The sequence below is a fragment of the Phyllostomus hastatus genome, unplaced genomic scaffold, assembly GCF_019186645.2.
Source record: "Phyllostomus hastatus isolate PE091 unplaced genomic scaffold, TTU_PhHast_1.1 phas_scaffold_78, whole genome shotgun sequence".
In the NCBI taxonomy this organism is placed as follows: domain Eukaryota; kingdom Metazoa; phylum Chordata; class Mammalia; order Chiroptera; family Phyllostomidae; genus Phyllostomus; species Phyllostomus hastatus.
The window spans coordinates 21,177,242-21,195,388 of record NW_025334041.1 but is presented as its reverse complement, the minus strand read 5'-3'; the positions used below and the strand labels follow the sequence as shown (position 1 = coordinate 21,195,388).

The window sequence follows — 18,147 nt, the reverse complement described above, 5'->3', positions numbered from 1 at the left end:
CTAACAGTTATGAATTAGTTTTATCATTGGCAATGCTATTGCTAAGAAAAGGTACCACTTATTGAATAGGTAATATGTAGCAGGATATGCTGAGGACTTTAGCGGTGTCCTCTCACTTAACTTTCAGATTAACCCTGTGATGTAGACTGTATGACTCCCATTTCACAGATGAGAAACAAGCTTACAGGAGCTAATTTCCCAGAGATTCAGAGCTAGGAACCCATCCTCTTTTTCTCTACAGTAATGGTTTACAGACTATTGATTCAATACTGATAGAGGAAGAAAAAAAATTTGCACTTTTATCCAGGATGATTCTTTTATACAAACATGCATATCATTAATTAGTAGGTTTCATAACTGAACTAATATTTTCCTTTCTAAAGTATCCTATTTCTTTTCTTCTATTCTATTTCATTCTTAAAATTCTATCAAAGACTCTCTAAATTGAATGCATTATCCACTAATGTATCCCTACCCACAGTTTGAAAAATACTGCTTTATATCCTTCCTTCATTTTCTTTACTGAAGTTTTATTTATTTCAAAAACTTCTCTATGGTCCATATTTATTTTACTTCTTTTTATAGTTATTGAAATACATATGAATATTTAAGAAATGATTTTCTTTCTTAACAGAAGAGTCACAGTATATCTAATACAAAGTAATATAGTTAGTTTATAAATCAAAAAAAGGGCAAAGAGTTTAAGACAATCTTGAACTTGACAAAATAATCACCTTACTATTTCTAATTGACAAACTAAAGTTCGCCAGCTTCAGGAACAAGCAGTTTCAACTTATGATAAAAGACAATTTGGCACTGACCGTAGACATACCTATAACTTCCAGCCTTGGGGAACAGAGCCCTTGAATTATGGTTGGATAAACCATGATCTAACTCACCCTGACCGATGAGCTAATCCTCTCTTCCTATCTTCCCCCTTATGGTACTGAAATGATTTAATCAGCTTGTTTTAAATCTTTTATACAAAAGATTTGTATTCAAAATAAATCTAGAAAGAATAAAAAGAACACACAACATTCGTTTGAAAGAATGCCAAATGTATTATACGTTTCACTTACTTAGAACACTTGATGATCATTTGTTTGTACTCGTAAAATGAAGGTGCATGGTATTCCACTATAAGCTTTCATAATACTGAATATAAACAATAGGAGAGTGTGAATCTTCTGTTTGGCTTTCCTGTATGTAATTTATATACATATGGAACATGAACATACATATATAATTTATATTTAGCCCCAACCTTTTGAGAAAACCTGTTACTGTACTAAAATTCATTTTGACAAAATGAGTAAATACTTCTCATTTTCTGTTCATGACATGTTCTAAACTAAAAGCTGCATTATGTATTTAATTGTCATAATTTCACATTTTAAAAAAGTTATAAGTACATAAACAGAATTATGAGCATATACAAAAATACAAGCTGAAGAACAAATCAAATCTTTGTCAACTCCAATTATACCAAATTTGAGAGGTAAAATATATATTTTGCAATGAATTATGGGGTGCAATCAAGAAAAAAGTTGCACTGTCTAAGACCTTTCCACGACTACTTTACCACAAAGTGATTTGTAGAGCTGGACTGTGCTACATCTCAGGTGTGGAACTGACGAAAAAGCTCACTGGTTTGTCCTGCTCCAGCCCACTCCCTAAGATGAGAAGGTGGGAGATCAGCCCACCTTCTCTTATGTGGTGAAGATGTTTCTAAATAGTTTCACTGAATTTTCTGTGAGTATGTCCTGGGCCTCAATCTGTCTTCATAGAGAATGTTTTTTACACCCCGCTCTACCATTTATCATTTCTTTCCATTCCCTAAACCTGGCTGGAGGTCTTTTCCACTATGTATCTCCCATCCTCGTCTTTGACACTCCACTGCCCCGAAGACAAGTCATTTTCCTTTTAAGCAGACTGCACTAAATATTACCCGGAACACACACAGGAAACAAAGTACACAGCAAACAAGGCCTTGCCAGCCTGGTTCCCTGCCTGCAGCTCTTCAATGAGACAGTAAATGGATCCTGCACTCCCCTTTAGCAGCAAAGGGAGGAGGCTCCAAAATCTACCCCCCATTAACAAATTCCATTTTAACCCATTCAGTTGTGGGTGAAATTCACTCCTTACATTTGGAACTGAATGTGAAGCTAGGCAAAACAAAAACTATGTTTCTTTTGCCTCAAGTGGTCAATATTTAGCTCTGAAGATCATTCAATTGACGGACACCCACTTAGCATGTTCTCTGACCTGCCTAAGGTTATGCTCTTTAAATATTTTTAACAAAAGTGAAGCAAATATACACACACACACTGTTTACGTCCACATATACGTGGATGTCTGAATGTATACATTCGTGTATTTGCGGTGCACGAGAAAGTGCTGAATAAAGCAGACAATAAGCACTGTATTTAGAGTGTATGTCTTATTAGGAAAAAGGATCTTGGGCTTTGAGTTTTTTTCTGTTTTTATGATGATTTTAGTACATACACTGAAATATATACTTATGTGTAAACATTCTTTTCTTTTCAATGTTTAACTATAAAAAATAGTCCAATTGAACGCTACCTACTATTATATCCTTTAAGCACATGCATTTCATTTTATCCCAATCTAGACACTCTATTTCTGGAAACAATAACCTGGAAAGGTTTGTTCTAAGAGATAGTCTTAATTCCAGTCTCAAGGTTCAATTATTAGTGAATAAGTTTGGGGTACAGGTTCAACTACTGCCTCTGCTCCAGTTTTCCTTTCAAACACAAGCATTTCAGATCACGAAAACACTAGCATCTTATCCAGTTTTCCTTCATCTACTAAAATGAAATATACAAAACTAACAACATAAATCACATCTCTAAACTACTAAGGCAATAAAACAGTCTGGCAAATTGAATTTTCCATTTCCTTAAATACTGGTTCAATCTGCAGAAATTTGTCAAGTTTATGAAGTAATTTGTCACACATTATAATCCTACTTCCCTTATGCATATATTCGTCATGATGAACAACAGAGATAATCAAGAGTAAAAACAGTGGTTTAGTATTATTATACAATTCATGATTTTTAGAGCTGCCCTTCCAACTATGTTGGTCTTAGTATAACATTATAATTATTTTTTAAATCCTTTGTTTTTGTGCAAACTAGAAGCAAAATGAGATAAGATTAGGTTGCAAATGATCAAGTAATGCAAAATCCACTGTGACTCCTCATAAAGTGAGGGTAGGCATCGGGATACAGTGCCTGACAAGCAACTGAGGTCAGCAACGCCCCTCTAAGAACATACTGTGATTTATGACTGGACATTGGCAAACCTCCCCGAACAAGCAACTGTAAGGAACAGGGCTCGAAGCGTTGTGGATAATGATCTAGCAGGGGTGTCCAACCCACAGCCCACAGGCCACATGTGGCCCAGGATGGCTATGAATGCAGTCCAACACAAAATCCTAAATTTACTTAAAACATTATGGGACTTTTTTGTGATTACGCGTCACAATGTATTTAATGTGTGGCCCAAGACAACTCTTCTCCTTCCATTCTGGGCTAGAGACCAAAAGGTTGGACACCTGTCTTGAGTCATTATTATCAAAGGAATGGCAGACACAACACTTCTGGCTGTGAGCCAGCAACATCTACACAGAGCGGTTTTATCTGACCCTGACAGTGGTTCTACAGACAGCGGGGTGCAAAGTCAGAAAGTAAGTGGCTGATGGTTCGGTAGCAATGGGGAAGTCAAGAGCTGAAGACATGTCATCTAACTCTAAATGTTAGTCTCTTTCCAAAAGCAGTTAAAACAGTATATGCCCGCATCAGTCCTGTCCGGTAGAATATTTTGCTCTTGCGGCAACGGGATAGATGTGCGCTATTCAGTGCAGTATAACTACCTGTGACTGCTGAACATGTGAAAGGAGGCTGGTGTGAATGAGGTGTTTGATTTTTGTTTTATATCGATGTATATTAAATGGCTACATTAGACTAGTGGCTACCCTGCTGGACAGTGCAGGTAATACAAGGTCTGCAGTTAAAAAATTCAAGTTATTTGAATTGCTCTGAGTTCCTTAAATATACCTAAGTATGGGAATAAAACCACCACATATTAAAAGAGGTCATAACACCAACATTTCTATTTTTTCCATATTTTAAAGACATCCCATTAATACTGCTGAAATTCTACTGTATTCTTTCAGAATGTATGACATCTTAGGGAAAAAAAACATATATTGAACTTGCCCTTTATTCTATGTCTGCAAAATTAAAACACTGAGAAATAATCTTTTTAATGAATAATGGAATAGCTGGCATTCATTGAACACTTATAACGTACCTAATACATGATGTTTTTAAGTCTCAATATCAAGTAAGAGAGATGCAGTTATTATTTCCATTTTGCATTCAGCCAAACAGGCAAAGTAGTGCAGGCACATCCAAAAGGCAGTCTAAACTGGGATTCAATGCTCTAAGTACAATTTTGTGGGGCCAGAAAGGAAAAAAATAAATCAAAGGGATATGTCTACTGCCTTTCAATAAATGACCTTTTGTTTTAAGAGTCTGGTTTTCAAGACAACTAAAAGTGCACACATTGATTATTTCATAAACTTTTGGAAGGAAAATTAGAAATCCTAGACATGGCCGAGAGCTCTAAATGTCCCTCTTACATCCACACCATTCGTTGAGGCATCCGTTATAATACGTGTCTGTGAAAAGTGTGCATGCGTTCACATTTCCATGGACAAACATGCACATACATATATACGTATTTACCTTAGAGATTAAGAATAATTTTCTGATGGCTATCTGTGTTTTTGAGAGGAGTATAACTAGTATGCCCATTATAAACATGAACCAAAATAAATTTAAGGACCTTTGATATTAGTCACAGTAAAACAGGTTTTAGGCACTGGGGATAAGGCATCAGATCTGATGAGAAGCCTCATTTTTACAGAGCTCTCATTCTAGCAGATCGAGGTGAAATGCATGGTAACACTGCATATTTTCCGGCTATTACTAGAGATTTTTAGAGCATATCACAAATTTAAAATGTTATAATTGCTTTGGGACTCTGCAAGGTACTGAAAACCGTGTTTGCCCTTATTAGGATCTCAAAAACTGTAAAAAGTATTCATGAACAGGACAGTACAATAATCTTTAAAAAACCACTGTCATGTAATATACAAATATTAAGATATACCTTAACTACATCTTTGTCCTAGGTGAATAAATCTATTACTAAAGGTGAGAAACTTGAACACCAAACTTTTATTTGAAACATTCAGAAAGAATAATAAATCAATCTGAATAATGAAGTCCAAACAATTTAATAATTAAAGGGGAGATTATGGGGCAACTTGTCCTTTTCTGACAGTAATTTTATCATAATTGGCACTTGATGTTGTGGGTTTCTCTCTGGTTTCAGTGAAGGGTTTTCAGGGTTTCATAATAAAAGATTTATTAGAGTTAAAAAAGTTTTTAATAACTACTACTAATAACTATAAGTATAAACTATAATAACTATAACTGAAGCATATGAAATGCAATGGTTGATATAAATAAATGCTAATTTGCCAATGAATAGAAATTCTTTTCTCTTTATTTCTAGAGCATATGTATGTAGGTATGTAAGCTATACAGACCACATAGAATCATTATTATGAACAGTGCAAGTACACCAAGATCACTGAATGTGAAACTATACTTTTAATGCCTACAGTGTGCCGAGAACCTCCCTATTTGGCAGTCACAGAACCTTGTACTCTGTACACTTTGGGTGTTTGGGGATCTTGTCTGACCTTTTTAGCATTGTGGACACTGAAGTAGCTTATTAGACACAGAAGACCCATAAAGTTACCTAAAATAAAAAAAAGTACATACATGCAAACACACACACAATTTTTAATAACCTCAAGACAGTTCTGATAAGAGTAATAGTTTCTTCTCAGCACAATTAATGAAGTGTGTCTTTTGGCAAGAACATTCACTAAAGTCATTTGGCAAAAGAATATTTCCAAAAGGATCAAGTACCTCATTTTCACTGGGTAATTTTCTGTTCTTAATTTGATTAACTTTCATATGGACAAAAAGAAATTGTTTCTACTTCTCTACACAAAAGAAGTATTTGGTGTTGTGACTCTCTGGTTGCAGAGAAAACATGAAAAAAGTTGAATTCCACCATTGACACTGTAGCTAAACCGCACAAACCGAGTGTGTATTTCCACATTGCATGGGCAACGAGAAGGGACCAAAGAAAAAGTACCCTAAGTTTTTCAGAGATAGTTATTATTCTCAATCCTAAATGTCTTCTGGATATATATACCTTCATCCTCAATTCCCATCATGGTAGCCACCACACCACTGGCCATGTGATTATTTTCTGGCTTAAAACCTTATAATGGCTTTCTGACTTCTAGACGAAATTCCAAACTTAGCACGACAAATCAAACTCTTTATGACATGGCCTCAGAGACCTCCCTGGCCCCTTCTCCAGCCATTCTCCTCCAGTCTCTTGACCTTATCGCAGTCCATATGACCCAAGGCACAGATCCATATCTCTCAGTGTCCCCAGTCCCTTACCTTCCTCCAGCCCTCTAGGGCCATGAAGATTCTGATTCTGCTACAGTCACTCCCCCAAACCCACCTCCGGGTTGTCTCTAAAATGTCCAAGGTCATCACTACCATCTGCTCAGGGACCACCTCTTTATGTCCCTTATTCCAATTTCAATTAGTCACTCTCAGCTCTGACCCATGCTTTCTATATGATTCATTTTTGCCAATAGCACTCATTAACATCTGACAATGTTAAATATATTTACTTATTGATTAGTATTTCTCTCCCCACTAGAAGTAAGACTATGGGGTGGGGGTGTTCTATTTCACTTACTGATAGATCCCCAGCAATCTGAATCATGTGTGACAAACTTAAAGTTATCAATAAATATTTTGAATGAAAAAAACTGAATGTCTTACACAGCTTGTGTACTGTTCTTTGGTGGGACATGTTCTTTATATTTGAGTAGAAATGTGCAGGGTGCCTTCGGTTCTTGGCACTCCCTTCCCCTCCTCTCCCACCCATACCAGCACCTACCTTTACCTAACCGTGATAATTTTCACTGATGACTAAAATCTCAGTCATATGATCCTAACAAAGAGATCACAGCATTTATTTCACTGTAATGCATTTGATCACCTGATTGTCTCTTTCTGCTTTACTCTAAAAGACTCTCAGCTTTCCTATAGAATTCCTGGCACAAAAAGTGTTTTAAAAAAAAGGGATGAGTGGATGAATGAACAAATTAATAAAATGAATAATTATATCTAAAATTGGTCGATTTACTACATGATCTCATTTAAAGGGTGCTAGGAAAATCTTCTCTCATTCTTCCCTATAAAGCAACTAATAAGAAACTTCAACAAAAACCTCCACACTGACCCATGGGTAATAATGGACATTCACTATCATAGAGTCACTGCTTTAAACATGTGGAGCTCAATAGGAATGCATAGTATGAGTACCTGAACCAGTTAATAAATCATGTCACATTCCCTTTTAATTATTGTGTTCATAGATAAAATAAGTTACTGATTACTGCTATTAATTACTATCCTATACAAAAAGAATGATGATTTAGTGAAGGTAGTTAATACCCAGAGTTTTTGCCAAGTTTGGAATAGGTGAGAACTGGGGAGGGTCAAGGAGTCACCAGCTAGTCTACAAGATGCAGATGTGGTGACTTCTACAAGGATTCCAGGGTGGTTTCCAGTTGCACTCTGTAAGTAGCCCATCTTATTGATTATTGCATTTCTAGCATGTGCTATTGAACTAAAGTGAAGCATTAGCTGGGGCCTGAAAAAGCTAGGTTTTGCTGTGAAGTACGGGCAGAAAGTATAGAGTCTCAAGTAAGTGGAGCGTTTTGAAGTCAGCAAACAACTGGGCATGGAAAGATTCTGCAGTGCATGGAGCAAAAAGACAACTTTGGGCTGTAGGCAGAGTCTATAAGCTGCATAGCATGTGTTTAATGCGGTGGAACTCAGATTTTATCACCTTCTTAAATAATTACATTGCCCAGGCGCTGGGGGCTCATTAAGGGCACTTCAGGGGCAGGTATCTCAAAACATGGGGAGAAGGCAAAGTGACAAGGAATCCATCCCTGTTACGAAATCTCTCCCGCACTGTGTCCCTTCACCAGAGCACCTCCGCTTTCTTTGACTTTAAGTATCAAGGATTTAAATTTTCTTGGAAAATTAAAGTTAAAAAAACAAAACAAAAACACATTCCATGAACTGATAGTGAAGGCCTAACACTTGGAAAACCAGGAGTAATATAATCAGGCTTCTGTGTTAGAAAGTCCGCTTTGGAGATAGGAAGTCAGGGCCCCCTGGGATCCATGAGTGTGACCATCTATAACGCAACTGATGGTGAATCAAACTGACACAGGTAGAATATCTGAGAAGTAGCTGCCACAAGTAATACAAAGCAGCTGGAACTAACTAAACATGAGGCAGTGCAAGGAGGAAGAATCCAAGATTTTTAGGGTTGGAAAATTGATAGATGATTGGGTTCCCTTCAGCAAGAGGGAAGACAGGAATTAGAAGCAAGGTTGTATCGAATACAATTATTTGACTTTCAGACACACTTCGTCTGAGTCCTTCTGGAATACAGCTAATTGGAATATATTCATTGTGAGCTGAAGAAGCAGTCCTGGGTTATGTAGGGAATAACTGAGGTATTTTATGTTAGTGAACATTTCTGTATGATGTGAAGAGAAAAATGTCATCTGTTGAGAAGGAAAGATTTGAGTACACTAAAAAGGGTTTGCAAAGTTTTACCTGTTAGATCTAGCAGAAAACATTAAGCATAAATACATTTTACAAAAGATTTTAAAAAAAACTGAACAGGTGTTAAGACCATGTTAATACTGGGTGTTAGAAACTCGTAGTGGCAACAATCAGCAAATTTATGAAATTTCCCTCTGTTTTTTGTCAGTGTTCAAGCTGTAGGAACCGAAATATGAAATCATAGTATTGATTCATGGCTAAAGGTTTATAAGCCATATTCAGAAAATCAAAGGTTCCACATGCTCGAACAATTCTGTAGAGAGGAGTTCAAATGATAGAATTTAGAGATGAAGGTACGATCACAAATTGGTCATTGCACGGGCAAAGAGGTGAGGGATCAGGGGCCTGGCATTTACAATGAAGCAGAAGAGGCTATGATCATGTTGAAAAGAGAGTGCAGTAGGGATATCTTCACAAATTGAAAGTCCAGCTCTGGCTGGCATGGCTCCATGGATTGAGAAATGGCCTGTGAACTGAAAGGTCACCAATTCGATCCCAGGTTAAGGCACGTGCCTGGCCTGCGGGGCCCAGTCTCCGTTTGGGGCCTGTGAAAGGCAGCCGATCGATGTTTCTCTCCCTCTCTTTCTCCCTCCCTTCCCCTCTCTCTAAAAATAAATAAATAAAATATTACAACAAAAGTCAAGCATGGAAACAGAAGTAATCATCTTATAATATTTAATTGATGATAAGAAGCAGTCATATTGCAACAAGATGTTTCCAAAAAAAAGTTCAATAAAACACAGCTACACATGCAACCTTTGTACCTATTTACAATTTTTTAAGTTTTATTATATAAAACTATTTTTTAATTTTTACCTATCTCCTATACTTTATTTTTATTCATGAACAAGAATAACATTTTATTTAAAAAAAACAGAAAAGAAAGAATAAATTTTGTTTTCCTTTTATTGAGTAGACTTCATGGTTCAGTTGATGGATAGTCAAGAACAGCTTTCATACTCCTGAAGGTATCGTGGCAATAAGTAAAATACGGTGAACTCTAAGAGGGGGAATACAAAGTAGTTTATAGCACTTCTCTATTCACAAATAACCTGCGATTTTTATCAACCAGAAATACATCTTGTGTAAATAACTTAGATTACTGAAAAGCAAGGTTCTAGGAATAAAAAGACATTTGTTTTTCAGTTTCCGAGTCAAGGACACTGAGGCCTTGACAACTTTTCTGGTGTCTTGTGGTCCTTATCCCCCAGTATGTGGGGTTAGAAAAGTCCCACAGAGGACACTGTGCACTTATGTTTTAAAGGTGGAGGCCAGGCTTAGAAAATGAATCACAGCTTAGCTCATTACTGATGCGTGAGGATTACACAGCCTCTCTTTCAATTCCTTTCAAGTATAGGTCTGAATGTCCCAAATAAAGTATGAGCTATTATTTCTTAATTTTTTCTGTTTTTTGACCTGATTTGATTTTTATTCCTTGTAAATTTGGCATTTTCTGTGTAGTACTTACTGTATGCTATTTGAAAAAAGAGGGCTTGAGATCGGAATATCTGACAACACTGCCTAAGTACTTTACGTTCTCCATCCTGTCTGACACAGTTACTCAGAGAGACAACATACTAAAAAATGTCCCCCCTTCTCCTTTCTTAAAGCCAACAACAGCATTGCTTTGTGAAAGATTAAATAAGGGAAACATTGTTATTTTTTCTGTCTAAGGTACAAGAAACCTATTCAAAGCATGAAATGGAGAAGTGGGAAGTATTAATTTCTAGATCAAAGTAAGGAATTGCCCCATTTAAAAATGTCCAGGCCAGAACGCTGGAAAGTGCTGGCACCATCGTTCAAGGACAGCCTAGATGGAAGGGACTCAGAGAAAAATAGCAAGTGTGAGTCTCTCAATTCGTGATACCAGGGGAAGATTTGTAGAGACTGAAAATATGTTATGTTGGAGTAGTTGAAGAGTAGGATAGGATAAACATTATTTTTATCTATGTTGAAGGGATCAAAATACAGTATGTGGGAGGTGTATGCTTGTTTTCAAAAGCTTGGACCAATGAGAGAAAAGGGGAAGTTTGTGAGGGAGGTCTCCCAGGGGGCTGTGGGAGAGCAGAGCCAGCAGGCAGAGAAACAGCAAACTTGTTGTCTGTCTCCACCAGCATCTTCTGAGCTATGAACCAAACCAGTGATTTACGGGGAGGAAAAACCTTTGGGCTGCTGAAGGCCAGGCAGGAAGAGAGCCTGAATGAAATCAACAAGCCATTCCTGGATGATCCTAAGTATAGCAGTGATGAGGATCTGCCCTCCAAACTGGAATCCTTCAAGAAGAAATACATGGAGTTTGACCTGAATGGAAATGGAGATATCGGTATCATGTTTCTGAAGTGAATGCTTGGGAAACTTGGGGTACCCAAGACCCATCTGGAACTAAAGAAATTAATCAAGGAGGTTTCCAGTGGCTCTGGGGAGACCTTCAACTACTCTGACTGTCTCAGGATGATGTTGGGCAAGAGATCTGCCATACTAAAAGTGATCCTGATGTACGAGGAGAAAGCAAAGGAGCAGGAGAAACCAATGGGTCCTCCAGCCAAGAAAGCTGTCTCTGAGTTGCCCTGATTTGTGGTGGGATTGAAGGTGCTTCTAATAACCCCAACACACACACAAAAGACAAAATTGTGAGCCAAAGTCAAACCAAAATAAATTCTCTCCTTCTGCAGATCAAACAAAAAAAAAAAAAAAAAAGCTTGGACTAAAATGGCTCCAGGAAAAACCTATTAACTTTGTTAACAGAAGGGGACACAGCACAACATAGGGGTTAATAGCATGAACTCTTCTTTGGATTGCCCCAGTTCTCTGTATGACTGAATTGTCGATGTTTTAGTGATAGGTTTTAAGATTTTCACTTATTTGAGTTCCAGTTATTCAACTTCTCCTCATCTCCTTCCTCACTCTTCCGTCTTCTATTTTATGATGTTAGCGGCTCCCTTGGGGTTCCCTAGGCCCCTTTCATGGGGTCCCTTTTATTTTCTAAGGTCAAAATAATTTCAATGATTATTCTGAGATATCACTTGCTTTTCTCACTCTCATTCTCTCATGAGGGGACAGTGGCATTTCAAAGAGACTATATAACATATGATATGGTGACAGAGAAGCAAGTACAGTTATTTAGCTATCTTCAATGAGGCCTAACTTTATAAATACATTGCAACAATGTAAACCAATGTCACTCTTCTCAATGTTGTTAAGTCATTTTTCAAAAACATATGTAATTTTTGTTAGCATGTAATAGGCTGCTCGTGGTTATTTTTAGACCATCTCATCTTTAATTGGTAAAGAGCAATAGATATCACCCACATAAATAAAAGCATTTTGGGGTTATCAATAATAGCAAGGGCACAAAAGAGCCCTAAGATCAGAGTGTGGGAAATGCTGCAGCAGACTACATTTCTCTATTGCCTGTGAGAAACCAGCTAGGCTCGCAGGGTGCACTACAGAGATTAGAAGGCAGGAAAGAGAAGGGGCTGGTTCCTGCTAGTCCACCTGCACTTTCTGTGAGATCTCTCCAGCCTTCCACCCTTGCAGTGCGTGTTTCCAGCAGCAATAGCAATAGGCTCTAGTCTCTGCTTATTTCCGTGCCACAAGAGGCACAGGTGGGCTCTTCTTACAAAACCCGGCACAGACCATGGCGATGCTCCTAAGGGGTCTGACATCCAGGGCTTCAGGCTCCTAAGCTACCAAAGCCACCAAAGCCAGTCAGAACGTATCCCCCTCCAGGGAAGTTCTGCCAGACCACACCCTCCGCTCAGAACTTTGCAGCCCAGCTCGGAGGTCCTTTCCTCCAGCGCCTGGGTTGTTATTACCCCAACTTAGGGGCAGCCTGTGCATTTCCTCAGTGCTATTCTTTATTTGTTCCTCTCTCCAACACTGTTTTCACTAATTTCCTATTTCACATCCTCTAGAGTTATATGGTGAGATTTCAGTTTTCCTGACTGCATGGAGAATGATATAATTAGCAAATGGAATTAATGTGTTACATATCTCTGAAAAGCTATGCATCATAAAAGAACTAATCATCCCTATGGTGACAAAAATTAATTGTCTAAGAGAAAAATCAACTCTTGTCTGAAATTACAAATGTAACAATTAAAAAGTACATTGGTACTTTGCAAAATGTATGTTAAATATTATGTTTTCTAGACATATATGCTTTGTTACATTTATATGTGTGTATACATAGGTACATATATATAAAATCCATTTAAAAGAGAAATTTTCCATATTTGATGAAAGTATCTCTTAAAATTATTTCCTAAACAAAGACTTCTACAACATTGAATGACAAGTGATAGAAAGTACACTTTCTCAAATGCTTAGTTATTATTTCAGAGACATTTTAACTACTTTGCACAACCTTAGTATGAAAGTATAAATCCTGCAACAAAGGTCATTTTTAGGCAAGTCATTCCTTGTGTCACAGAAAACATGAGACTGATTTTCCCTCTGAGTTTTCTTTTACTGTTAAAGTAGATAATTACACTCACCCCCGGAAAGCAGAGCAGGCTTACTTTTGACATTGGGACTGGAATGAGGGAACCTGTTGCTGAACGACATGAAAAGGTGCGCCGTGAAATCATCGGGGAGCTCGGCTTCTAAGAACGTCTTCATAAATAGCTTGAAACCTTCAAAATCTATTGTCTGAAAAAAATTAAATACATATTTTAAGACTCAGCCAATGTTAAGATTTTGCGCCCTGTTCAAAATCATTAGTAAGAGAAATGACCTCATTTTTATATCCAAGTCTACAAAAGGAAGGCAGCTTTTTGAGAACTGGATAGGACAGTCCTGGGTTGTGAACACTGGTGTGTAAATTAAATGGGTGTGTCTTACCTGTGGCCCTGGAGCAGGGAGAGGAGGAACCTTCCCTCAGGCATTTCCACAATATCTGTAGGACCTTAAACATTTACTGTGTGAATCCTGGTTTCCTCCTCTGTAGACTGGGATTAATCTGCCCAATTCCACAGAGCTGTCACAATCATTAAGTCAGGCCACCAGAGTGAAGGCGCTAATGCAGTTTCAAGAGTACTTCAAGAAAGGGCGGGGGGGGGGGGGGTGGTTCTTATCTCTTTTTCTTGTCTCTAATGGTGAATATTGTTTTCAACAACTAGGAAAAAGTCGTTAATAGTGAAGTTTCACCTTGACATCAAGGTCAATAGATACAAAATTCCCAAGTGAAATTCTAATTCTTCCTATGCAGGCTTTCCAGGAAACCTATTTCAAGATCCTTGCCCACCCATACTCACTGGAGGACTATAAAAGAGCAGACATTTCTTTTGGAGACAACTACAGCTGCCTTCAGAATCTCTATGCTTACTTAGGGAAATGGTGATGGAAGCCACCTTCTCTTCTGGAGTCAATAAGAGAATTTCACAGGAGCTACCTGGAGAGCTTGCTGTCTCCAAGAGGGCAGTGGGCCAAGATCTGACTCCTGCCCGGGAAACTGAGGGCAAAGGCAAGTAAACGGCACTCTATAGGCTTAGCCAACCCTTCCTGTGTGACCACAGGGGCAACTACGAGTAACTATTTCCTCTGAAATGGGTGTAGACCCCATGGAACTGAGGGGCAGTGAAGCTGTGCTGGGTCCCATCAGTAGGTCATTTGGAAAGACAAGGAGACCTACAGAGACGAAGCAAGAACACAAGCCACTTCTCTCCAGATCAAGAGAGGGCAAGGACTAGAGAGAGGCCTCACAGGCAGCCAGTGCAGGGCATTTTTTTTTTCCTTAGCCTATTTAATGTAACTGAGATGAAACTAAAAATAAGGCAGAAATAAAATTTGGCAGACTGATGCTCATAATTTTTGCTCAAATTCCTGGCAGATGATAATAAAAGTAATTCCTTAAAGTGGTATTTTTGGATAGGAAACGTCTATTTTTCCTATTAATAATAGGAAAGACTTACTGAGGTAAGGTCACAGGGAATGACCAATTTTATTATTGTATTAGTTTAAATAAAGCTTAAATGGAATATGACATAAGGGCTATCATTAGAGAAAGTAAATTTTTGTTCATTTGAACATGCCCAAATTTAGTATACATACTATGTATAATTTTGTCCCTAATATAAACTCAAGCCAATAAAAAAACAAAGCCAGAATCTTCACTTTGTTTACATGGTTCTAAGACTATCTACACATTAGTACGGCATTTTTGGTTAGTTTAGTCTGCTTTAATTTCATTCTCAGAAGGGCACTTCAGACATTTATATTGGTGGTAATAAAAACTTCTTTTTCTTCCATTTTTAATAAATCACCACTACCATACATTTTTGTAAATTCTACTAGCAGCCTTACCACATAACTAAAAACCATGAATATAAAAATCTAAGAAGAACCTCATATACCAGAGATATTTTCAAAAAGCAATTTGACACAATGAATGAAGCCAACATTTTGAAATACACAGATGAGGTCAACTGCCAGAATGCTGTTTGCAAATACATTCTGTTGGGCAGGGGCACCTATTATTACTAACAGGGTTTCTTATTATTATAAATAGGGTTTCTTCAAGTAGCCCATGGAAAGAGAAGTAATCCACTTTCAGATGTATGAGTGACCAAGAGTAAGAGAAAACATAACCCTCAACAGGTATGAAGACCTGTGGGAAATCAAGAGTTCATCTTATCACAATTAATAGGATGTTTGTGTGATGGACATATTCATGGGCATGGTGGTTAGAAGCAACATGTTTACAGTTCCAGTTCCTTCCACATCCTAAGCCTTTTGTAGTCAGCCATGTGTTGGTTTGAAGTCAGTTTACCTGCATCAAGGCTTGGATCCAACGCTCTCAAGCTGATGATGGTAGGCAGGTATGGCGCCTCTCTTAATAAGCAACACATTACTTCCTAGTCTTTTTCTCAGCTATCAGGAAACCTTTCTAAATTTTCTCACATGCTGTAGCTCTCCCTTGCTCAGCAAGCAAAAAAATAGCTTCTTAGTTTTATTCTTTGACAGCTCTGAGCCTTAATTTTCTGCATATAAAATCAACCATTCAGGGTTGTTGCCTGAATGTAATAAATCAATATAAAAATGATGTAAAGGGTATTTAATGCACCCTTGGGCCCATAATATGAAAAATAAATAAAATAAAATGAATATATAAAAGGAAGCATTAGTTTGTGGTTAGATAGAGGTTTTTATTATCTTAATTTGCCCTCCTCTTTATTGTTCAAGAAAACTGGAAAATTCACTGTATCTTCCCACATCAAGCCTGCAGTATTTAATATCTTAGACATTTTACTAAAATTGTTCTGAATCAGATAATATTGGCAAATTACTTTTTTCAGAAAGCAAGAATTTAAAAACATACTGTCTTACTTTAAAAAATAAAAGCCTATTATAGATGTAAGGATGTAATATAAATTTCTTCATTTCTTAAAGGATTTTTATGAGATGATGTAATTCTATTTATTTCTAAAGTGTTACTGATGATTCAAACCTCTTTCTTCAAAACCTTTCCAGTGTGGAAGGGAGCAAATTTCCTTTCTCTTATATTTCCTGTCATTGCACATAAATTACAATGTTGCAAAACCAAAACTTCTTCAAAGTGAATAATATTAGCTGCCTCAGGATTTCCTACTAATTGAGGAATTATTCTTTCCTGGTTAACCCATCTTCTTCTTTTAGTAAAAAGATGTTCGAATCTTTCCTAAAACTCTTTGTCCAAAATGTCAACCATTTCCTTATGAGGATAGATACTGTCCTTGATCTATAGATTTTTTTATCTCATGACTTAGCAGAACATTTCCCAAGTTAAATATCATGTATTTACTGCTGTCATGTAGCAGAATCAGAATTTGTTATTGAAGACTGTGATGCTGAAATGAATGAGATCATTTAAACATGTATCAAAGGAAACGCTAATGAAAAAACATTGGGTCAGGCTTAATTGAATTGGCTATAAGCTCAGAGACACACACCCCGAACAAAGCTTAAAATTTGGAACTATTCTTTATTTTTCTCCCCTAAGGAGCATCCACGGACTATTTAGAGAGATGATTTGGAGAATCTGTAAAGAATACAGACTGATGAAGCTGCTCAGATGTTGCTGCCAATTTGGCACAAATTTAAATCATACTTCTATATGCCTTTCACTATTATTGTATATCTGACCATCTGGATCCTTTGTTTTTAAATCCCTGCTAATACTAAAGAAATGGCACCAGTGCTCATCCAAGTAGATTCAAAGTGAATGAAAATAAATGCCATCATTCCATCATTACTTTATCTTGGCAGTTCCAGAATGAAGAGTTTCTCATATTCAGCAAACGTTCTCTCTGTGCCCGCGTACCGGCTTTGTGCTGGGCTCTGCTCTAGCAACTGGGACAAGCTGTCACCGGGATATGTAAAAATCCCTCCATCGAGGGATTATCTTTTTATGAATGGAACAAGAAAATAAAATAAATTGGCAAAATGTACAGTGTCTGATGAGATTATTTTTTAGAAGAAATAAAGACAACAAAGGTTTACAAATTTCTGGGGGGTGTGCTTGTAGTTTTAAATCTGATGATCAGCAAATGAAAATTTGTTCTTTGAATAAAGATGTAAAGGCAATATGGGACAGAGCTTTGCATTTTTGGAGAAAGAATATTCCAGATAGACAAAACAGGTAGTACAAAGGCCCTGAGGTGTGAAGGAGCTCCTGCTTCGAGCAATTTCCACAAGCAGCAGGAGCAGGAGGCTGAATGAGGAAGGAGAGAGCACTAGAGGAGTAGGAGATAGGTTAATGGTACGATCTGTGGTGATGTGTGGATTGGGGCAGGTCACGAAAGATACCAGACCATCAACCTTATGACTTTAAGGCAGAGTGAGAGGAACAGGTATTGGAGCATTTGCAGCAGGAAATCACGTTATCTGACATACTTATTAATTAGCTGTGAATGAATACTAGTTTGTCTGAAAATGTGGAAACTGAATAAGGACTCTCTTTTGTCCAATACAAGGGATGTTATTATATATAGTATGATCATATTAATTAATAAGTGATCTTTCAATGACAAAAATGAATCATTGAATAACTGCAGATTAAATAACTAACAAAAACCTTGAACAAAGGGATGACTTTAACTCATTTTTCAACAAGTGTTGATTGAGGGCCTACGATGTATACTATACAATGTCAGCAACTGGGAAAAAGATCTCTGAGCAAACGAGGTAGGCAATAACTTAACTTACCCAGTGGTTTTCTTCACCATTTCCACTTCAATGTGGCCATAAAATTTATACAGTTAACTAATTATGTTAAATTTAAAAATGTAAAGGCCATGGGGCCAAAGTATATAAATTAATATGTAGCA

The 18,147-nt window shown here is 37.3% G+C and overlaps 1 protein-coding gene and 1 pseudogene across 2 annotated transcripts in view; one reads left to right on the top strand and one right to left on the bottom strand.

Moving 5' to 3' along the window:
• Window positions 1-18,147, bottom strand: part of DGKB (diacylglycerol kinase beta) — a 597,575-nt gene that overhangs the window by 450,570 nt on the left and 128,858 nt on the right. For both annotated transcript variants that reach the window (XM_045827955.1, XM_045827954.1), the window contains exon 5: window positions 13,339-13,492. In XM_045827955.1, the coding sequence (XP_045683911.1) occupies window positions 13,339-13,492 (154 nt within the window). The remainder of the gene's footprint in view (window positions 1-13,338; window positions 13,493-18,147) is intronic.
• Window positions 10,970-11,413, top strand: LOC123811614 (annotated as a pseudogene).